The sequence below is a fragment of the Carassius carassius genome, chromosome 25 (assembly GCF_963082965.1).
Source record: "Carassius carassius chromosome 25, fCarCar2.1, whole genome shotgun sequence".
Taxonomy (NCBI): domain Eukaryota; kingdom Metazoa; phylum Chordata; class Actinopteri; order Cypriniformes; family Cyprinidae; genus Carassius; species Carassius carassius.
In genome coordinates, this window is record NC_081779.1 from 22,316,294 (window position 1) to 22,340,525 (window position 24,232).

At 37.7% G+C, this 24,232-nt stretch overlaps 1 protein-coding gene across 2 annotated transcripts; it reads left to right on the forward strand.

The window, feature by feature from the left end:
* The first annotated feature begins 3,023 nt into the window (after positions 1-3,023).
* On the forward strand, positions 3,024-23,190 carry LOC132104416 (terminal nucleotidyltransferase 4A-like). 2 transcript variants are annotated; one of them, XM_059509873.1, is made up of 13 exons: positions 3,024-4,046; positions 8,184-8,307; positions 8,400-8,446; positions 8,664-8,784; positions 8,925-9,032; positions 11,707-11,835; positions 12,020-12,233; positions 12,724-12,850; positions 12,928-13,034; positions 15,628-15,812; positions 18,662-18,808; positions 18,888-18,941; positions 20,799-23,190. In XM_059509873.1, exons 1-13 carry the CDS (start codon positions 3,379-3,381, stop codon positions 20,943-20,945), a joined length of 2,178 nt encoding a protein of 725 aa, XP_059365856.1. In that variant the 5' UTR covers positions 3,024-3,378; the 3' UTR covers positions 20,946-23,190. The 2 variants fall into 2 exon arrangements, with proteins under 2 accessions (XP_059365856.1, XP_059365855.1); XM_059509872.1 differs by having other exon boundaries at positions 3,026-4,046; positions 18,888-19,043.
* Positions 23,191-24,232: the final 1,042 nt, after the last annotated feature.

Below are 24,232 nucleotides of genomic sequence, written 5' to 3' on the forward strand. Positions count from 1 at the left end.
TGTATGTAGAGATCATGCACATTGTGGTGGTATTATCATAATGCTGTCTTTTCTACATTCAGAGTACAACAACACTGTTGCAATTTCAACTCAATCCAAAAAGCTACAGCTTTTTTTGTATATAAGTTATGTTTGTAACGTCATCATATACCATTGCTGACATGTTTTGACATGCAGCAGGTGGGCTCTCATAATACCTTCAGGCGTAATGTACAAAGTATGGCTAGAGTAATGTGTTGTATGTCAGCAGTGAAAGTGGTTGAGTTCATTTACTCTGGAATGTGGAAGGACATATACGTATCATATTAGTTCAGTGTGTGTGTGTGTGGGTGTGTGTGTTTAATCAAATGCCTTAGATTGCTTTACACACCTATACACTGTAGACCGAAAGTTTGGAATATATATATATATAAAATGTTTTGAAAGAAGTCTCTTATGTTCACCAAGTCTGCATTTTTTGATCAAAAATACAGTAAAACTTTAAAATATTATGAAATATTATTATAATTTAAAATAAATGTTTTCTATTTTAATATATTTTAAAATCAAATTTATTCCTGTGATGCAAAGCTGAATTTTCAGCATCAATACTCCAGTCTTCAGTGTCACACGATCCTTCAGAAATCATTCTAATATGCTTAAAAAACACTTATTATTATTATCAATGTGCTGCTTAATATTTTTATGGAAACTGTTATGCATACCATTCAAAGGTTTAGGGCAATTATAATAAAAAAATGAAGTTAATACTTTTATTAAGCACAGATGCATTATTTTAATCAAAAGTAACAGTAAAGACATTTACTATATGATGTAATCAATATCAAATAAATCCTATTTAATTAACTTTCTACTCATACTAAAATGAATCATGGTTTCCAGAAAAATATTAAGCAGCACAACTGTTTCCAAGATTGATGATAATTAGAAATGTTTCTTGATCAGCATATCAGCATATCAGAAGGATCTGAAGGATCTGAAGACTGGAGGAGTGATGCTGAAAATGAAGCTTTGTCATCAATTGTAATAATATTTCGGTTTTTATAGTATTTTTATCAAGTAAATGCAGACTTTGTGAGCATATTAGAAACAACTTAATCATTCCAAATGGCACCAGTGTACTCCTGCTTTCATTTATTAACAGTGAAGTTCAAAAGATCCTTTAGTTGATACAGCTCAGATGTTGATGGTCAGTCTGGAGCTGACGGAAGTGTCATGTCGGGGAGTGAGATATCTGTCCGGCCGTTCTTTGGAGAAATAACCTCAATGATGAAATCCCCTGGAAACCACACATTGCACACACCTTTCTGACCCTAAGCTTAAGGCTTTGAGTGATGTAGAAGCATCCAAAAGACTCATTATTCAAGACTAGCAGCTCTGCCGATCTTCTGTATGGATTAACCTCCTCTGCATGTAGTGTTCAGTGTTCAGAGCGTGCCGGGCTTCCCTCGTCTCACACATGCTGCACGTGAGCTGAAGGCAGAGTGGGAGGAACTTATCCCTGCTTTCTTCTTCATCATGCCAGATTATGATTTATTATCAGCAACAGAGCCTGTTCTTTCCTCGAAAGCACCCTGGCAGTTTAACCATTCGGTTTCACTTTTTTTCATGAGAAAAAGTGACGGTTTTGCTACCTGCTGATTAGATTTTTTATTTTATTTATTTTTTTATTACGTGTTATTTATTTATAGTGAAAATGTATTGATTTAAAATTGGATCATGAATTTGTTTTATTTCCGTTACATTGTTGCACACTTTTCATAGTACAATCAACATTGCTTTCAGTTTCATATAGTTTCTTTAAGAATTTATTGTACTGTGTTTAGCATTAAAAGGTTGATTTGGGCCTCTTTTTTTTGGCAAACCAATAAAGCAGTGAATTGCATAATTGGTAATGAAAAAAAAAATGGAGCTTTTTTCTCCAATGTTGCCCTCAATAATTGTCAACAGATTCTGTTTGTTTGATTGTCTAACACATTCTGCATCTCTGCTTCATCAAGAAAACAGCTTTGTTACATATGTAAAAAAAAAAAAAGAAATTAAAATAAATAAATAATTGTTGGGCTTTTTCCCAATATTTAACAAAGTAATAGGCCTATAGGCTATGTATGTGTATCTTCCTGAGACAGGGAATAGACTTTTGTCCTCAATAGAGGGCATTATATTTTAGTGAATTTCTCTGAGAACCTCCATGTCACAGTTTTAGTCTGGAAGTCCTGCACAGAGCACATTCAGGGATACCAAATGTTTGGAAGTTTCACCATGACCACTCCCTCTCCTTGGTCTTCAGAAATGACTGACATTAATTTAGTGATCAAATTTAACACCCTTATGGAAATATGATCACATTTTGTAATTATCATTTAAATCCAACTCATTTATGACAACTGTTTGTCATAAATCAACATCTCAGGAAAATGTTATGGGGTTTCAAATCAGAATATGACTTTCTGTTACGAAACAGGACATCGATGTCCACAGAAGACACCAGGAGTTAAAGCATGTTACACATTACGGGGGACACAACACATGGCCCAAAAACACATTTATATGTATGTGTTTATTATTATTAAATTGAGTCCTGGTGTCCTCTACAGAGGACATAGCATAGCATGAATAAAAGATAATTATATATATATATAAAAAAAAACAATTCACAAAACTTTTTTTCCTGGGTTGACTCAGGACTGTATACACACACAAATACATATTTGTACTTTTTAATATGGTGTTTAATGTGGATAACCTACTTGCAATATTTATAAGCAGTGCTGACAATTGGTTTTGTTTCTTTGTTGTGGTTTATTTTTGTGTTGGTGTTTTGAAAATCTAATTAGAAAATAAAATCCTTTTTTATATATATATAAATATATATGTATAAAAAAATCTCGATGCATCAATAGGCTACGCTATAATTGCACACACTGCTATTGTAATCACGAAGCTGCTTTCAGTTCGCGCGCGTCGTGTGTGTTTTAATCGCGCCGCATCGCTCGCGGTGTAGTCTGATTTTAAACTGGGTCTTAAATTCAAAAGTGTCCTCCTCCCTTGAAGCCGTTTCGAAGAAGGGTGGGGTCGCTGCTCGGGGGTGTGTGTTGCCCCGACGGTTTAAATCCTACACATGCGTACTGAATTTCGGGGTTCAAGGGAATACGCCATATTGAAAACACTGTATAGTTTAGCTAACATTTTAATGCTAGCGGGGAAAAGAGCCACTGATTGACTCGCATTGGTTCGGCGTTCGGCACGTCGTTATTTTCCCTGTCGTTTCTCGCATCCCCGTTTACAGGCTCGTTCTCGCGTTCCGGACTCAAACTTCTCCACTGAACGGGGGAAAGGCGTCCGTTTGTTTGACAGGGTGTTAGAAAGACGGGTTGAATGGATCCGAGGGTCGCTTGGATTCAGCCGGAACAGAAAGGTCCCGCAAACGCGTTATGGATGCGTGTGTGGGAGACGTCTCAGGTCAACCGGACTAACACGGGTCAGCACCAGAACCACCACCACAATAACCTCTGTGTCAACTCCCCGGCGTTTGACGGTTATAAGACTGTTACGTTAGCGTCCAATGCGAATAACGGCACTAACATTAAAAGCAGCGGCTCTGCGGCTCACGCGTTGAATGGCAACACAAGAGACCCAGGAGAAATGACCCACAAGACCTGCTCGGCGTCGGACTCGGCGTCCAGCTGCTCTAAAATAAGGACTACAAGCCCTAATACGGTCGCTGGGAATATGAACAAGGGGCATGCGTTTTTTACTTGCAGCGAGAACGTATTGAATAATGTCAACCATCATCATCATCACCCTCCTCATCCTCATGTACGGCATCCCCATCAAGAGCAGCAGCAGAGTTGCATGAAGCGGCACCCGTCCCATCCAGCAGCGGTTCACGGCCACCACCATCATCATCATCCGGGCCGGAGGAAAACCGACAACAAGGCCAGCACCTATGGGATAAACTACCTGCTCTCCAACTGGGCTAACGGAAATTATGACAACACCGGCACGCCGTGGAAGACGAGGAAATATAACCCAGGGGTGGACGGGTGAGATGAGCTTGATTTATTACAGCAGCAGCGGGGGGTTATTATGTTGCTCTGAGTTTCTGTGGCCTTCTGTGTGTGATGAAGTGTCAGTAGGCCTTTTTTGATATGTAGGGCCGGGGGTTAGCTTTAGCACGTTAGCCGGGGTGTCCTGGGCTCGGGTCGAGCCGCTGTGATCTGTGTGTTGGGACTCGCTTGAGGAACCCAGCAGTTCACATGTAGGAGCGATTCTGATTCGTCAACGATTCGATCTTTTGAGTCGAGTCTTGTTAGTGAATCGATTGAACCGGTCTGTACGAGTCATTTACGAATCGTTTAGAGTGGGTTTCGAGTCAAAAACTCACTGACTCGTTTAACCGAGAACCGACGTTTAACCTGAATTAACATTTTAAGTTTAATTTTAGTTTGTGTGTAATGTTTCTTTTAAAGCATAAACAACATCTGTGAAGTTATTAGGCTTAAAGTTAACCATAAAATGTACATTAACCCCGCCCCCCGGGAACACACAACTACCCATAATGGTAAGGAGTCGCGACATTTCCGGACAGGGTGCACTAGGCAGTAAAATATGTGGGAAACTTTATTTTTTATTTTACGAAGCATGAACACGTTACACGGCACCTCATAAACACATACAAGCCTTCAAAAAAAGTTTATCCACCACCCCTTTAAATAATAATGTTCAACGGTGACACTTTTGGTGGAAAAGCTACATTACCCATTATTCAGCAGAGAAATCTCAACCAATCAGAGAACTGAGACAAAATTGCGCCAAAAGAAACTTAGCGCCTGCCCATTATTGAAAAATACTGCGAAATGATAGTCAACTTCCCTACTTTTTCATAACAATTCTATCTTAATTCTATAAAATCCTATTTTATATATAAAACTAGGGCTGCACTGTTAATCGAATGCAATTTTGTCATGCATATTTTGTTAGTAAAGCTGGTTCTGTAATCAGCAATAAATCATCATCACATGCTTTTAGATGGAGCAGTATCTACTACAGAGCTGTAGTTCACTGACGAGTTACTCAACAAAAAAAAAATTGCAGACTATTTTATTGCATGATTATGAAATCGAAGAAATTGTTTGTGAACTTGCGATTAATAAAAGCTGTTTGCATAGCTTCTCTGTGAACTATGTCTCTGTGAAGTAAGTGCTGCTCCATCTGAAAACATGTGAAAATACTAGGGGTGTCCCTGACTAAGGATTTTCATTGTCCAATCAGAATTTTTGAATCTTGCTGATATTTGACTAATAGTCGAATCATATGGTTGGGGGCGGGGCAAAATACATTGAGTCAAGTCATACATTCGACAACCATAATTACTGGTGTTAACACACAGGAAAAATGTGATACAAACGGGGTAAATAATGTGTTTATGTTTTGATTAAAAGATAGTTAACACTAAACGTCAGCGAAACCCTAACAATTCACAATTTTTACAATAGTGCTCTCATTATAAAGTTAGACTATATGACAGTAGTTATAATGTTCTGCATTTCTGTTTTGAGCTGTGTGTGCTGAAGATGACCAGTAGAGTGAACATTTGATAGCAAGTTTTTAATCAATGGGATTAAACTCATAATTTAATGTAGAATACGCTTCGTTATTTATACAACATAACATTAATATTAGGCCCGAATGCACATGAACATATCTGCGTGGCTCTGAATGAACTCATTTTGGATGCGTTCTTCAAGAAACAATGTGCAGAAACACAGCAGCCAAACTCAACAAATTCACAGCGTTTTATTATAATGGTGTTCTCATGGTATGGATGTGACAGTCCAGTCAGTTATTAATGTTCTGCTTTGTTGTTTGTCCTGCTCACGCTGTGCGCTGAAGAGATAATCACCGTAGCACTATAATGAAGCACTTTACTCAACCAAACGCTTTTTATATCAAGTAAATAAAATATCCACGATATATATACACCGGCTGAAATGTTTTGAAATCACTTGTATCCTTCCTGTTCGAAAACATCCGGTCTCTGCCTGTGTCAGTTTGAGTCTTGGTAAAGTTTGAAATCCCTGCCTCCAAGATGCTTCTCTGTCGGTCACGGATTATGGAAGTGAAGCATAAATCTATAGGCATGGCTGGATTTATTCACGCACTTTAAAATATTAATTTGAAGCTTCTTTCTTTTCTGATTCTTATTCACGGCTTTATCATAATAGGCTTCATATTAACTTCTTGTGAGAAAACCGCAAGTTCTATGTGAAATGACATTTGAGCTGTTAGTTTGGTAGTCAAATCAGGCTCCTCGAATTGAAGCAACGAATCGTCGACTATTTGGGGTCACCCCTAGAAAATACCCCAAATTTTACTCCTAACTCCCTTCATAACGTCAATCGAGTGTTTGAAATAAATCCTTCTGTGAGATAATGTGGCTTCTTACACCGAATAAGGCACGCAACATATTTCATAGTATTCTAATCGGTGATAGTCGTTGCATTATACTTAATTTTAATGAAAATTATAAGAACTCCTATAAAGCATATTGTCATAATTGTGCGTTTATTAGTCACGTTGAATCAATAAAAGCAGTTAAATCTTCTGTTTATCATGCTACCGCTATTTACATTTCCTGGGTTTCTTCTGTGAGGAGTATTTGGAGTTTTAGTGCGAGAGCGCCCTCTGGACTTCAGATGGAGATTTACTGCTGATCACAGAACCGTGCTTCACTGAAAGATGCGCATTACAATCACAGCTTCTGTCGAATCGCGATCTCGATTCCATTCCATTATCTTGCAGCCCTATATAAAACTATTCACAATACCAACACCTGATTATACATATAGAAACAATACGTTACGCTCACTGCAAGATATGGAGTTATAAAGTTAGTTTTAACTTGCTGCATATTTTGTAGTGTAGCTCTGTATAAAATGTATTGTTTTATATATTTATAATCTACTGCTTTTTATTTCTCTTTTTGATTCAATTGTTAGTTGCAACGCTTAATGGGATTTTTTGTTTTTGCACTCTATATAACGTCCTGACTCTATATAGGATGTCCGGGATCACTAACCCTGAACCTGAAAGAATGAATTTATTTAATGGCGTTCTTATCAACTACACTTTTCCAAGTAGAGTTTACAAATACAATGAATTGTTGTTTGCTTAGAAGTCTGACAACAGCTTTTTACTAACTGTTTTGTTACATTTGTTGTCATCGCCTGTTTATTAATGTTGGCTGTCAGCTGTGTTTTGGTGTTTGCTGATTTATGAGTATGACACTGGGCACTTAATACAATGCATGCTTTAGTCCTTGGTAACTCTGCAATTGTAGGCTTGTAAGAAGGGACAAATCTGTTGCATGAAGTTGTTATATTTGTGGTGGATGGTTGCAGACCTCTGGAATTTTTCCATGGAAGAATCTGGAACCGAATGAGGCAGTGACGGCTCAAAACCTATTGAGTGGCTGATGTAGTCCTACTAGACAGCATTTCTGTGTCATAGACTCATAGGTGCAACATGCTGTTCTGAGGAGAATAATAAGAACTTTTAAGTCTGTAAATTAGCTTAAAGTTTCATTTAGAGTCACTGGTGTAGGACAGATAACAAATGATATGTAGTTCATATGTTTTTTTTCTTTTTCTATGAAACATGATTGTAAAAATCTGATTCAAAACCAAATTAAAAGTCTAGTCTGCTCATCACGGATGTTATTAAATAATCACATACATTTGGGAGGACCAAATGTAAAGCTTGAATAATAATTTTTATGATATAACCCATATTAATTTGCCAGCCACACTAAATCACCATCATGATATGATCATGTTTTTCTGTATGGTTATATTTTTCATAGGGTTTCTCTACATGTCTTTTCCATGTTTCAAACATTAAATGCTTCTGGCAGTTGATTTTCTCCACGAGGAATTGATGGGATTGTGAAACATGGTTGTTTCATTACAAGAATGGATCCAGATCTGAATGGGAATTTGGTTAACATTTACCCAGTCAGTTTCTTAGTCCTGTAGCCAAAGTGTATTTATTGTATAGTTTGCTCATTTTTATTTCTTCTTTCAAACAAATGTTAAGATTCTTGCTTTGATATGTTGTGATGGATCTGAAAAAATAGCCTCTTAAATTGACCAAATTGTTTCTTTCTTTTAATTTCTTCCAAGGCTGCATGAAGAAATCATGGACTTCTACAATTTCATGTCTCCTCGTCCTCAGGAGACCACCATGAGACAGGAGGTGGTGGACAGGATAGAGTCGGTCATTAAGGAGTTGTGGCCAACCGCTCATGTAAGATTAAGAGCTGCTGATGTCTATGCAGTTGGGCTATTATTTGCATAAAAAAAATACTAATGTAGTTGTTTTTACTTTTATGAACTTAGGTCCAGATTTTTGGCAGCTTTAGCACTGGACTCTTTCTCCCAACCAGGTAAATGAATGTGTGTTTGATCGTGCACATTTCCCTTGTGTTAATGTTAGTCAGTAGGCCTCATGTAGTTGGCTGAATGCTACTGAGGAGACCATGATCGTGAGTTTATGGTGGTTTTGGTTTTATGTGAGTGATGGGCTTCTGCTAGGCTTCCTGGACCGTGTTGAGTTGAACAAATTGTCTAAACCTTAATCTGGCTGCTGCTTTTACACTGTAGTGACATTGACCTGGTGGTGTTTGGGAAATGGGAGAAACCTCCCCTGCAGCAGCTGGAGCAGGCGCTCCGAAAACACAATGTGGCAGAACCATATTCCATCAAAGTCCTGGACAAAGCTACGGTACATGTTTTCCCAATGTTGATTTAACATCAACCACTCTTTTTGTGTCTGTGCCAAGATTGTCTTTGGATTGTTGCTTTCATTTGTAACGTTTGGGGGTTTCTTAGCCATTTATTGTGTTCATATTCATATCTTTGAAGGTACCAATCATCAAACTGACAGATCAGGAGACCGAGGTCAAAGTGGACATTAGCTTTAATGTGGAGACGGGCATCAAAGCTGCTAGCTTCATCAAAGAATATGTGAAGGTAAAAACATTTTTAGCATATTTTTAGGGCTGCAACTAACGATTATTTTGATAATCGATTAATCTGTCGATTATTTTTACGATTAATCGATTAATCGGTTTATGTACTTATATTTTAGTTTTTTCCATTTTTTCCCCAAGTAAATTATTAATAAATGGTCTTTATCCTTCAGCATAGATTTTTAAGATATTTTAACCATTTTGCACTGTCATATCCTAATCAAAAATATACCTGGAGTTGTTTTATTGTGTTAGTAATCCTTTGTCGAACTCTTCTGCAATCAGAACACTGACCCATACTCTAGCAAATTTCACAAAGAGATTTAAAATAATGTTTTCATCATGGCAGTCCTTAGAGCTCCTAAAGTAGTTTAACATCCCGAATGAAGCTTAAGGAATCTTTCAGAACATATTTTCATGAAGAATAAGGATAAAACAGAATAAAATTGCAGTGCATTGTATTTTATTATTTACTGGGAAACAGCTTTATAGCTTTTGCTGTGAAATTGTAAACAATCCTTCGAATAAAGTGCCAATGGCATGAAACCTGAATGGAACTCACATTTTAAAGTAAAATCCATCAGAAGGTTGTCCAGAAAAAAAAAATCGGACACACACAAAAAACCTGCTGTGTGAAAAAGAGCAGTGAATACTTAGGAAAAAAAGTGCATTTCAAATATCTTTAAAAATTTACCTCTCTCATTCAGTCATAATTAGGCTGCACGAGTGAATTTTGAACTGGTAAACGACAAACTGATCACAGAACATGTTTGTAAAGCTTTAAATGTTAACTGTTAAAAAGCAACGTTATCAGCTTTTACGACTAAACATTTGCAAACAACATTGTACTGGAGAATCTGCACAAATAAAAGTCTTAGGGGCCGTTCACAAATCGCGCCTAAAAACGCGTGGAAAACGCTAGGCGCGCCGCTTTCTCCTTCTTTCCAAAGCGCTCGGGCAGAAGCGCCCCTGAGGCGTCTGCCTTTGATAAGCAACCATGACGTGCTCTCTCCTTGAAGACGCAGAAATTTCAGCAAAGGATAAATGGATTTGCAGCTCAAAAAATCGCTTGCAGTAGCTCTGCTACTAAATTTATTTCAAAATGGAAATCCATATACAACTATGATCAGCTGTTCCTTTCATCTTGACTGAGCTTTTAACGTTGTTACGGGAAAGGAGGAAGCTGATTGGTTAGTTATTGTCACATGACCCGCGATGCGCTTGCAGCATTCTGAAAAGTTGAGATGTTTTTAACTCGATGCGGTGCAGTGTTGGAAATAACGAACTTGAGCGCGCAAAAGACGCGATATGTGGACGTCCCCTTAAACAGTTCAGTAGTGCAGAGTTTACAGGTTACTCTTCTTTTTTGAAGGCTCAAAGTAAAGTACTCCCAGTCTCCCACATCCCGCTAAATGCTGCAGAGACGCTGTTCGGGAAGCACGTGACATAAAACGAGGCCAGCTATTGGCTATTCGCTACTTCTCCTGCTGTACTGGCTGAGTAAAACCTCCGGTGGCTCATTACTGCCACACTTTGGTCACCGCAGATTTGAAATATGCACGAAATGAGCCGCTTACGGCAAATAAAAGTTATTTAGCAACGAATCGATGACTAAATTAGTTGACAACTATTTTAATAATCGATTTTTATCGATTAAATCGATTCGTTGTTTCAGCTCTACATATTTTGTAAATCTAATTTAACAATTTTGTAAAACTACACTGATGTAGGTTCAAGAGTGTCTGCAAACTGAATATTGTTTGCTTGCTTGTATTTATTGCAGTGCTTATTTGTCCATTATTTGTTTTAGTCGTAGTATATCTGATTTTAATGAATTACTACGGTAAATTTAAGGGACATGTCCTTTGATTTTAGTTTATTTTACTTGCTAAAATAGCATATCACTTTGTTTTAGTCTCTAAAAATAACATTTTAATTGGCATTATTTGCAAAGTGACCGCATGTCAAACTGTAGGAGACAATGGAGTATTTACAAGATTTGGGCATTCATGTTTCTGAGTTCATCTTGACGCTAATGTTTTTGTGGAAACCAAGAGTTTGTTCAGGATTAACAAAGCCAAGGATTTGGCAGTTTGATGTTAGCATGCTGCTAAGTTAACACCTTAATCTTATAAACAATGCATAGCTCAAGCAAATACTGGGTGATACAGTCCCATTTTCATTAGATTGAAATATTTAGATACTTCACAGCTGAGATTCTCAAACTTTTTGGTCAACTCCGTTTGAGTTATAATTTTGTGAAGTTAAATCTTTTTTTTTTTTGCTTTTATCTTGCTCAGACTAAAGTGACTTGAATGTAGACATTGTATTTGAAAATGGAAACATAATTGAGAAATGTGAACTTCCCAGGATGACTTGAAACACTCCGATAGTGAATGACACCCAACCAAAGCCTTTAAGACGTTGTCAATCTTGTGTGGTGGAGGAATGTGAGATTTATTGGGCTGTCACCAGTTATCATAACACTTTACCTCATGTAAATATCTCTGCTGCTTCTGAACAGCTGGATTTTATCAACAGTAAAAGACAATCATGTATGAAACCCCCATGTTTTCGACTTCACAAAACAGATATTCCTAATGTAAATAAATGTGTAATGAGACCCTGTTTTGTTAAAAGACCCTAATTCCTTCTTTTCTTTTTCTCCCACACAGAAGTATACCGTGCTGCCTTATTTAATCTTAGTACTGAAACAGTTCCTGCTGCAGCGAGACCTCAACGAAGTCTTCACGGGAGGAATCAGCTCCTACAGTCTCATCCTGATGGTCATCAGCTTCTTACAGGTGCAGCATTAGCAGCCGGTCTGAAAACTGTCACCACATGCAGACAAAGAGAGTTTCGTAATACAAATAACTTGGTCTAGTCTGATTTAGAGAGATGTCATTACTACCGTTTTCATTTCATAAATGACCTTACCAAACAATTAAAGAGACTTTGTTTCACCTTACCTGCTTTTTACACTCACAGTTGCACCCAAGAATTGATGCTAGGAATCCCAACATGAACCTTGGCATTCTGCTCATCGAGTTCTTCGAGCTGTATGGAAGACACTTCAACTACCTGAAGACGGGCATCAGGATAAAGAACGGCGGCGCTTACATGGCTAAAGAGGACATCATGAAGGCCATGAGTAATGGCTACAGGCCCTCCATGCTGTGTATCGAGGACCCTCTTCTTCCAGGTGTGTTCCAAGCCACTAACTTTGCCTATGATGACTTAAGATGCTCACAAGGTTTTGGAACCGAGCAATTAAACACTTGAAATTGTAGAAAATGAGATGTTTGGTGTTGCTGAGATGTGCTTTTAAGGCAATAAAATTGGTTTGATAAGTAATTTACTGAAAGTTCTTTAAGAACTGTATTCATTACACTGTGAAACAATTTTTAGTGTTTTTTTTATAAAAGTTCACTTTTTTTTTTTTTTAAATGTTTCATGTTCACAAGCTTATCTGTTTTCACTCTTGCATAAAAAATGAGAAAGCACATGTATAAAACTGAGCTAACAACTACAGTTTAGCATAAACCGTTATCCAAAAGTGAGTCTAAAACTTCAGAAGTGCACGCTGGATGAATCTGGTCTTTTATGACTAGTCACACAGTGTTCTGGAATGTTCCAGAAAGATCTAGAATGTTACAGTGTTATTATATTGTTCTTCTTTTGTGTGTCTTTAGGTAATGACGTGGGCAGAAGCTCTTATGGTGCCATGCAGGTGAAGGAGGCTTTTGACTACGCCTATATAATACTGGGTCACGCCGTCTCACCTCTCGCACGTTCTTACCCCAACAAAGACAGTGACAGGTACAGATCTCATCTGCATTTAAGCACCTTCACCCTAATGCTCTCAAACTCATTTGCCACTTATCTTGTCACCTCAGCACTTTGGGCCGCATAATTAAAGTCACCCAGGAAGTCATCGACTACAGGGAGTGGATCATAAAGAAGTGGGGTGGCAGACACAACGCCCGCATTGAGAGGAATCCAGGTACGTCTCGATATGAAGACACGTTCTCACAATGTGTTTTTGATTGCAGATACTAAGTGGATTTCATTCAGGGTGTTTGTGATTTTGATTGTACTTCATAATGTGCGATAAGTTCTTATTGATAAGGCATTATAGACCATCTGAGTGGATGGGTCACTCTTGTCCTGTTTGGAGTGTGTTTACGAAGGTTTACAACAATGATAAGATGCCGCATTACCCTTAAATGGCTAATAGTTGTCCTTGGGTAAATCTGCGATGACAGTTTTGTTTTCAAAACATTTTATTAATTGAGAGGAACTAGGAGTAATGATTTGTTTTTTTACAAATGAATTTAGATTAATTTTTCAGACGTTAGTGATGTATTGGATTAGCATTTTTTAAAATAATTTCTACTCGATTAAATACTTCAGAATTTAGCATGACTTGAAAATGTGTAATGGGTATTTTAAGATTAATTTACATGATATTTCCATGTCTAAATGACATTTTTTCAAAATTAGGCTTCTTCATATGTCCAGGAATTTCAAAACTGCAGAAGCCCTGGAAGTAAAATAAAATTAATATAAATGTTCAAATTAATATTGATGTTTAATTGGTTTGGCTTCTTTTAATGCTTGTTTTGTCTTCTGAATCAAGATTTCAAGGTGGAGGTGGAGTTAGGGTATTTTTTTTGTTGACATTTTAAACTACAGTAATGCAACCTAAATGTTTCGTCATCCAGTATATTTGTGTTTTACGGTTTATAATTTCATGTTTATATTTTGAGGAAGATACTTAAAAATAACTTTGATTTCAAACTCTGAATTGAAATGATTTCAATTAAAAAAGACAAGTAAACGGGCAGTAATAAAATGAGAATAAGGTAAATGACAAGCAATGGCACAAACAAAAACAAAGATGGAATTTAAATGAACTGTTTTAAGTGTCAGGTAGGGTTAACAGTAATATTCAGGTACAGAAATACCACAGAAACTGAATAAGCTGTTTAACTGTTTAACACCTCATGCACGGATCTAACCGTGAAGTTAAACAAGTTTTGTTTCTCAACTGTTTGGTATAAATCAACCGTTTACGTGAATACTCATCAAGAGTATGTTTTTGGTCGTTTACGTGCAATAAGGTTCAACACAACTTCATTCTGTAGTCGCACGCTCTCAGATGTGCTCTGGGTGTGAGCTCACAAGAAAACACGCAAGTACTGAATCAAGCACTTAAGTGTTTAAAATTGTACGACTCTTTTGTGCTGAAAGATTTGCGGTAATTTTTGACGTTACAAGCATGGAATCTGCGGGAATCTGTAGAATTATGTGCAATACCTGTAATCCTGCACCGAAATTCAAACCGTGGTTACTTTGGCAAACCCTTGCATCTGGTCCTTGTAGTGTACTGATCTGAATGGAAAAGTTCTCCGATAGGGCTGCACGATTAATCGTATTTTAATCTCGATAACGTTATCCATTTTTCTCGATTAATTAAAAATAATTGTTGCGATATTGGCTGGCTCGTAATTTATCCTGAAACGTGTTTGTAATTTGGCATTTGCGTTATCTTGCATTGATAACAAGTCTTCATTAGCGTTCATGCTTGTGGTTGCCAGATGTGAAGAGCTTTAAGCCCCAAAACAGAGCTTTTCTCCTTTAAGGATACACTTTGCGTGCTCACTGATGAAAAGATAGGAGTTTAGCGATCTCTCCACAGCGATATTCTGTTTACATGAGTGTTGTATAGACAGTTTTTTTTTTTTTTTCACAAGACATTTGCACTGTTTGTTACCAAATGTGCCATTATCAAACTTTCACTGAGTTTCAATAATTGATCTGTTGTGTTTGAGGAATAAATGCGCTTTCCTCCCTGTGACAATACAATGAGGAAAAATGTACATATATTGGAATCGTTGGAATTTATATTAAGAGTTTCTAAAGTTTTTACCAGTTTTCGTGTTGAAAATGGCATGGCAATGTTAGTATTAGCGTATTAACAATCAATTAGTGTATTAACAATCTTTTGAGCAAATTTACTGTGTGATCTGAATGGCTTTTTCCCATTTGCGAACAAATTGTCACCTAGAAAATGTAATGTGAATACAGATGACAAAACACTGACTTCATTTAACTATGAAATATAAAGCTCATGATTTTGGTTAGTGTATAGTCATTGGAGGTTGGTTAAAGGATTTTAAGGAGTTGTTTTTTTTTTCAACAGGATAGAATAATTGTTATTAATAATTGTGATTTTATAATTTTAATCAAAATCGTGATTCTCAGTTGAATCATTATCGTGCAGCCCTGCTTTCTGATGAAGCGTAACTGTGTAAATGTCCTTGAAGTAAGCAAGTGTCCCCCTCAGCAGCATTTTATCCCTTTCACACATCTTATTCATGACTTTGACTGTGATTAATGTGTTTTATTAAACTGACTCTTGGCAGATTAGTTTGGAAATGGCGTATGTGACCTTTTGAAAAGTGCCTATGGAAGTCCTCGGTCTGCTTTGACAGAATCCACTAGTTCTGGCCATGTCTCGGATGTAACCTGCTCTGATTCAGCATAACTTGTAGTCGTGTATGGCTGATGCTTTTGCTGTCTTCTGCATGCAGGTCCATCTCATAAAGACTCAGTGGAGCAGGTGGAGATGGGCTCACTGCTGGGTGTAGGTGTGGAGGAGCAGCAGCAGCAGAGGGACTCGGTGTCTCCTCACAGCGCAGACTCTCCCATGTCCCTCTCCAGCCCTCAACAGCAGTCCTCCGCCTCTTCTGCGTCCTCGCTGTCAGGCAGTGATATCGTAAGCATCGTCCTTCATCCACATCCATACTTAACCCTATAAACCTACTGCATTATACTTGATCTTTAACATTTTAAGGCCTCTATATATTGTGTCAATCAAAACGTTTTTGAAACAGCTGTTGTGTACCATCTCTACGCCATGCCTTCAGTCGTCTGTAGTGTTGTCACGGTACCAAAATTTCAGTATTCGGTTCTCGGTACCAATTTCGGTACCAAAGCAAAACACAAAAATATGCTAATTAAAAAAGATTACTTTTTAGCACTAAAAATAAAACCAATGCCATTCTTTATACTTATTTACAATTGTGTTTAAAGTTTTTCTACAAGTTATATAATTATGAAAAACAGTAAACAAGTTTCACCCAAATTTAATTTGTCTTTTAATTTATGAAATTTAAACATTTTATTTTTGGTAAATAAAGGGGATTTGCTATTAAAATTAAAACATGGAAGAAATATTGTGATTTTATTTCTTTAAAAAATAAAGTTTTATAAATTTTTTTCAACAGTAGTAGCAGTATCACATACATTTTACTAAATAATAGTAATATTTGTAGCACAATGCCTTTATGTAAAAATTAACTTTTAGGCCTAATGAATGCCTATTTGTCATTTTATCTGAACTTAAGACTGGTGGTGATGCTTATGATATTTTTGGCCATTGAGGGTTTCTGTAAAAACATAGTAATAGATCATATTAATTATTATTAAAAGATAATACTACTACTAATTCTACTATCATACTAATGTATATACAATGCGCTATGAATTGATGAGCTGCTGGGTTCATGAATATTAATCACGTTGTCTGCGTTTGGTCAAACTGATTTGCTGAAATCAAAACAGGGACGGTAAGAGATCAGCGCCAGCCAATGAAATTGCCATTTGTGCATTAGCTCCGCCCACTACCGGAGAAACCGGTATGTCTTCTGCTTGTTCCAAAATGAATTTGAATAATTTTAAATGAACTCCATTATTTTGACAGGAGAAGACAACAAAGAATAGTTTACATATAGCGTGTCGATTCAGCGTGGTAAGACTCTCGCTCTCTCTCTCTTTGCATGTGTGAGAAACAGTGCTATCAGCAAAGCGACGGTGAGTCGTGCGCCTTCACAAAGAGTTTACAGAGCATCAATTACAGGTGCGGTGTGCGTCCATTGAGATGAACTGAGAAGTTCAGATCGCTTGGAGAGAGAACTCTGAAGCTCAGATGCTGAAATTAATGCAAGCGTCATGCGCTTCAGTCTATGTAGTAAACAAACCCGCACGTCTCTGCCATTCATTAATTCACACAGAGACGCGCAGAACACGGATTCATATTTCAAACAACTTTTGCGGCTTAACATTTACAGATACTGGTCCATATGGAGATTTGATTTGATTAATTTATGCTAACTTTGACAAATTCCATGAATGTCCATATTAAAATGTAAGTTTCATTTTCATGACTGGATTTTGAGATTCCGTCCTCGTTTTCTGCTTCGCGGAAATCATAGCGCTGAACCGGGTTTGAACGGGACCTCTGTACTATCGGTACTTAAAGAAACCTGGTACCGTCACATTTAAATTTTTTTAGTACCGACTTGGTACCGAAGTACCGGGTCTTTTGAAAAACAAGTGGTCTGATTGATAATTTATACTTTTACTTAGGAAGTAAAAAGCATTCTGTTTTTTTTTTTTTTTTGTGGTTCATGTTTCTTTTCTCTGTGAAATCTTTAATGATTTTTATGAAATAAATGTAAGAATAACTTATATTGTTGGTGATATTTAATGATGAGGGTCAAAGACGAGATGCTCCATTGGTGTTCACATTAAATTATGATTTAAATAAAAGCATATTAAATGGAAGTAAAGTTTCAGTTTTAATGTTTCAAATAACTTTTTTGAAAATAAGACGTCGGGTTGAAATAATGCTCCATCGTCTCAGTGATGGACGTTTAAGTAATTAAACTGTATTAGATTTGTATTACCGTATTTTCCGGACTATAAGTCGCACTTTTTTCATAGTTTGGCTGGTCCTGCGACTTATAGTCAGTTGCGACTTATTTATCAAAATTAATTTGACATGAACCGAGAGAAATGAACCAAGAGAAAACATTACCATCTACAGCCAGAGATGCTGCTCAGTGCTCCTGTAGTCTACACTGAGCAGCATTAGAGCGCCCTCTCGCGGCTGTAGACGGTAATGTTTTCTCTTGGTTCTAAATGAATGTGACTTATAGTCCAGTGCGACTTGTGTTTTTTTTCCTCATCATGATGTATTTTTGGACTGATGCGACTTGTACTCAGGTGCGGCTTATAGTCCTAAAAATACGGTAGTTAGATTTTTTGGAAAATCCTTTCATCTTTGCCCCTTAAACATCATCTGAACTAAAGCAGCTTGGGTTTATTTTTAATTATCTGTACCTTGTATTTTTATAAAAATCATGTTAAAATGTGGCTTCCGAGGAACTTTTATTTTTCTACCTCTCAATAAATGTATTGTATAATGTTTTGAACCCACAATAAAAACTTTGCTAAGCCATGAAGAAGCATTAAAAATCATCTTGTCATTTTAATGGGAGATATAGAGTGACTACTGATATTTATAGGTATTTTTTTTCTGATTTGCATTACAGGCTATCAGAATTTCATCTTTTGCCATATTAATATCAACAACTGCACCAAACTGCATATTTTTGTATGAAACCATAAAAGCCTGATGTTTCAAATATGATACTCAAAATATAAAAAATCATGTAATTTTTGAAGGATGAGGTTCAGTACACTGCTCCATTAAAAAAAATTATGATAAAATTTGTCATTGATTGTCATTTCCTCTCATATATTTGACTTCTGCTCCGTCAGGACTCTGACTCCACCCCGTATGTGGCTCCACCTGTAGTCACCTTCCCTCTTCAGTTCCTGGCACCCGGTCCACTGCCAGGAGCGCTTCAGATGGTTTCGGGCAAAGCCAGCATCACGGCAGCACTCTCCATGCCTCCGGTCACCCAGGTGAGGGGCTGTTTCGGTTAGCAGCTAACTATGATGATGATGCTTTGAGGTAACGTTCACTCTGTTTGTGTTTCTCCAGGCGAGAGTGTCAATCCCAGGCAATTTTTCTTTCCATGCTCTACCTGGCAGACAGGTGTGTATGGCAAATGGACTACCCCCATACCTCCACATGCCCCCCCCTGCAGTCCCCCCAGCTCCCCCCAGCCCTCTACCCAGTCCCCACCACCATCCCAAGGTAGGCGGTGTCCCCCCGTGTGCTCTCCTCTCCTACATGCTGTCTGTATCTTCACACTGAGCCCAACTTTCCTTCCTCCTTCAAGAGTTCTAGTTTAATGACAAATTAAAGGGGGCGGGGGGGTCCACTCCAAAAATAATTTTTTTAACCATTAACTCACCCTCATGTCATTTGAAACCTGTTTGACTGACTGACTTCTTAAAATATTTGGTGAGCAAAAAAAAAATATTTGGTGGCTTCCATTTTATATATATATATATATATATTAGGGCTGCACGATGTGTCGTTTAAGCATCGATATCGCGATGTACGAATCCACGATAGTCACATCGCAGGATGTGCGATGTAGGCTGTCGTAGTTGATCCGTTATTCATTAACTGTACAGGCCAGCTGCTCCCCGGCCCTTGACGAATGTGATTCGCAGATTAATTGCACAGCTTAACCATCATATAGTGAAAGTTTATCATTTGCATGAGTTTTTAAGTCCTGTCAGTTTAACAGGGCGCATGAGAGAGCGCGCGCGAGAGAGAGCGAGCCGGCCGCGCGCACACGCTCACCTTCACTGTCTTCAAACAACACGAGCGCTGTCTTGCTCTCTCTCCCTCGCGCATATTAATCAAAATCAATTGACACGATGGTGTCGAGAAAAATAAGCTATCCAGTGATTAAATGTTTTCTGTGTTGTCAAATCTTGTGCGATATCCTAAACTGCAGAGATAATTACACAAGGCGTGCTGTACACGTCTGGTTCGCGAACTAATGATTCCTTTGAACCAATTCAATTTAATGAATGGTTTAAACAACTGACCTGTCCAACACTGAACTCACGAGACGTCTGAATTGGTGTATTAAAAAAATCTGTAACACTTTACAATAATGTTCTATTTATTAAACTATTTCACTACATTATTTAACATTTACTATTACTAAACTGCACTTCTACAACTTTGTTAATTTCAAGATTTAGGCTATAGCCTTCATTGTTAAAATCAAAAGTTGTACAGTATTTGATAACAGTTAATGCAATGTAAAGCAACATTACCAAACAATGAACAGCTGTGTTTTTATAAACTAAGATAAACAAAGATTAATTAATATAGTAACAAAAGTATGGCTCGTGGTAAGTTCATGTTAGTTAATGTTAACAATTCAAACCATATCCTAAAGTTACAAACAAATAATTTACTGTAATTTAAATAATACTCTGTAGTTTAAATAATTTAAAATGAGAATGTGAGTGTGCTCACCCCATTTTTGTTTGTAAGAAAAAATTAGATTAGATTTCATATTGCAATATATATTGCAGAAAAATAAAATATTGCAATGTAATTTTTTCCCAATATCGTGCAGCCCTAATATATATATTTATATACACACACACGCACACATACTTATATTTTTCTTTTGTAATGCTTAATGAAACATTTTCTTATGCTGTCAGGGATGCATTTATTTGATCAAATATACAGTAGAACAGTAATAATAAAATTAATAAAATATTTAGAAATCATTAACCTTTCTTTTTGAATGAATTTTAAAATGCTAATTTCCTGCTAATGAATTATTTCTTATCAGTGTCGGAAACCGTCCTTGCTGAATAAAAATAATTACTTTCCAAAATAAGTGCTGTCCCCATACTTTTCAATGATATGCATTTGTTAAAAATGATTTAAAATCCAGTTTCTGTGTATGCTGAGCTCTATTTTTCAGATACTATCATCCTAAATTTCCCTGTCTTGTCTTATCTCCTGTAGACGGGTCCCAAGTTTCCTCTGAAGGGCTTCCACAATCCCGCCGTGGTGCACAGTCCTGTCCTTTCCAACCGAAGCCACATCCAGAACAACCGCAACACCTGGCGCCGCAGGAAGAAGGAGAGTCAGCCGGTCAGCGTCAGCAGATAAAGACCTCGTGCCTCCTCTCCCCTCCTCTTCCTCTCCTCCGGTCCCATCTTAAGATGATGAGAACTCATTGAGCCCTCCTACTGATGGTGTGAGCACAGAGAGACCAGCGTTTGCCACCCAGCTCCTCGTTCAGTAGTTGTGGTGATGGTGGTGCTAAGTAGTTCAGTCTGTCACTGAATCTCTGCATGTGTATGTAGACTTGTATGTGTTGTTTTTTTTTTTTCTGACCTGTGCAATCTTCCTGAAGAAGCTTCAAAAACAGGAACTGTTTTTTTGTTGTTGTTTGTTTGGGTTTTTTTGGTCATCTACTCCACAACTTCCTGGTTGACCGGTGAAAAGTTCCTTTTTGTGTATGTTTGTGTGTGTGTGTGTGTGTGTTTCATGCTCCTTTGTTTTCCCATCCTCACATTTTCGGTCTAAACATGACACCCTTCACAGGTGGGAAGAACTGGAATCAGTGGATTTCAAGTGTGTGTTTGTTGTATCTGGGTGTATGTGTGTAACGCTGGCTTCGAATCCTGCACTAAACGTGCTTCCAGAGATCCCCACTGTATTGACTGTTCACATCACGCAACCTTTACTATTTTTTTTGTGCAATAACTTCTTAATTTCTTTTTTTTGTTCACTCTGGAAACGTGTTTTATTTTTTTTTATTTTTTTTTGGGGGGGGGTTCTATTTGTTTGTCCGTTTTGTAAAAGTTTTTATTTTTGTAATGTTTTTAATTTTGTTCATCGTTTACAGATCCTGTCAGACTGTTTTAAAACTGTTTTTGAGAATTTATATTCCCTCTTCCTCTGCCTTTCTCGGCATAAATTGCACTGCAGGTGCCGCCATTTCCCGTTTTGTGTTGAGCTTCAGAAACTCGTCTGTTGCTTTTATTCTCTTGTTCGTCTTTAAGGTTGGAGTTGTGTGGGATCAAGGCTTTAGGCCTTTGATTTAACAGACTGCGAACCGATAGACATGGAAAAACGCTTAAGCCCTTAGTCTGAATGCGCTTTCATTTATATGTGTGTCTGTCCTTTTTTAAATCGCTTTAGGTAAGTGTGAGGCGTGAATTATTTTAGGGAAGCTCTAATGAACGTGCGAGCAGACTCCAGATCAGTGCAGCTTTATGCAAGGTGCCCTAGTCGGACCTTTTCGAGTTCTGAACGGGCATCCGAATCAGATTAGTGGAGAAAGGGAATTTATTTTGATTCCTTTTTGGAATCTTGACATGCATTTATTGCCAGGTACATGCGTTAATATATGCCTTTTGGTAATTACCTATTCCTGTACTGTATTGTATTGTTTGTTTTTTGGGAGGGGGGGTTCTGTTTGTATATGGCACACTAAAACTGTATTGCTGTTGCTCAGAAGATCACAGTCATACAGGTTATTGTTACTATGCAAGTGGAGTTTTGGAAATCTCTCTTCCTGTGTCCCTCATGACGGCGGTTTGCTTGTAAATCTTGTGGAAGACTCAACCGGAGTGACCATTAGCAGACCCAGGCCTAAGAGCAACACACAAAGGTACACATGAACGGTTCCTGTATGCAAATGAAGTCTGTGTTAATGGAGGAAGATCAGCCGGCAGTCTTGTCTGGAGTTTTTGCAGAGCAGATCTTTCCTCCTGGAGATCAACGGGACTATTTTACTGCTGTTACGACGCTAAAACCACGTCTTGCAACCTGAATGACTTTGATTGCCACAAACTTACGTGACGCATTTTACAAAGTCATATCTGATACAGAGACTACGGATTGTCCTTGTAACTCTTGACTCACCTGCTTATCAATGCAATAGGGCAAATGTAACTCTAATAGCAGTTTCTGCTTTAGATAGAACCAGCATCTTTTGCAAAATGGGTCAGACATTGAGGCAACTCTCCCTCTCCTTCGGTTCACATAAGTACCTACTTTACAGGTGATTTGTCTGAATGAAAACGAGTGAATCTGTGAGGGTGTGTTGGAAGTGTTTCACTCTGTAATGGTTTGATATTTGTGGTGATGTACTTGCTTGATACAGTGTGACACTACTCATTGAATCTCGATGGATTTTAAACGTAACCCCTTTTTTTTTTTTTTTTTGCTGACGTCTGTTATGTCACAGTGGCCAAAAGTACTCCTTGTCAATCCTTATACTGAAAGCCCACAGTGTGGCCGCCCAGCATCCAAGAGGTCAGACAGAGGAACTGTTTTTGTTTTCCTTCAATATTTTTATGTATTTTTTTTCTATTTTATTTTTTAAATAAACATCTTAAAACCATGCTTGCGGTTTATTTTTTACCTTAATTGTTGTTTGAATAAATTACTGAAATATTAAATCATGCTTCACTAGATCAGCAACAATGGCAGATGTTTGGAGATACTGATGTTTTAACACTAGGTGGTGGGCTTGCACTTCATAAGGCAGAGCTCTTCAGTTTGTACTCAAAACAGATAAACATAAGCTGAGGCCATCCTTAAAAATATTTTCCTCAAAAAAAAAGGGTTAGTAGGTAGGTCTATATATATATATTAATTTTTCAAGTTTCAATGTATAAATAAAAGTACATTTTGGTAATATAGACCACAAACAAATTTAAATCTTTGTCAAAAACATGTTTATTGCATGAATTTCAGGTGAGAAGAAAAAAATGAGGTACTGTTTTACTTGCATCCACCGCTAGGTGGCAATGCAACCTACAAATGAGAGACCGTTTACTTTGCTTTCATGGGTTGTCACTTTTGTGAATAAAATCCTGTTTGATTTGAGTGACAAGTGTTCAATGAATCGATTGCAGACATCCCAAGTCTCCCGGAAGTTCCGGGAGTCTCCCGCATATTGAAAGCGGCTCCCTGAGACCCGCCGATTAGTTAAAATCTCCCGGAATCTAGACCGAGCGAGCAAAAGCGTGCATGCGAAACAGATACTGTGTTTCAAACCGTGTAGCGCACGCACGGCGGAGAGGGAGAGGGAGCGAGAGACCTTGCGTGTGTGTGCTAATGTGCGTGTGTGCGAACTGCGAAGCGCATGTAAGACAGAGAGCATCCTGATTGGCCTGTTTCTGCAAATCAACCAATCAATTGTCAGTGTGGGCGGGCTATTATCTCTTGTCCTGAACAAAATTTAACAGTTATGTCTATCTAGAAACAGGAGCACCATTGCAGAGGGAGAGTGCCACAAAACAAAAAAAGTATAAGACACATTTTACGGCAGACTACACGAAAGTGTACTACTGTCTTATAGGTGTCAAACATAATGACAGTCTTGCTCAAGCATTGCCCATGGAGGGTTATATGATTGCAAAAGGCATGTTGAGGTGAGT

What these genes read in the sequence shown, in the direction of transcription:
- LOC132104416 (XM_059509872.1), top strand. Translation starts at nt 3,379, where the DNA reads ATGGATCCGAGGGTCGCTTGGATTCAGCCGGAACAGAAAGGTCCCGCA. An exon ending in CCCAACAAAGACAGTGACAG is followed by an intron (nt 12,851 to 12,927) that starts GTACAGATCTCA and finishes TTGTCACCTCAG; the next exon opens with CACTTTGGGCCGCATAATTA. An exon ending in CGCTGTCAGGCAGTGATATC is followed by an intron (nt 15,813 to 18,661) that starts GTAAGCATCGTC and finishes CTGCTCCGTCAG; the next exon opens with GACTCTGACTCCACCCCGTA.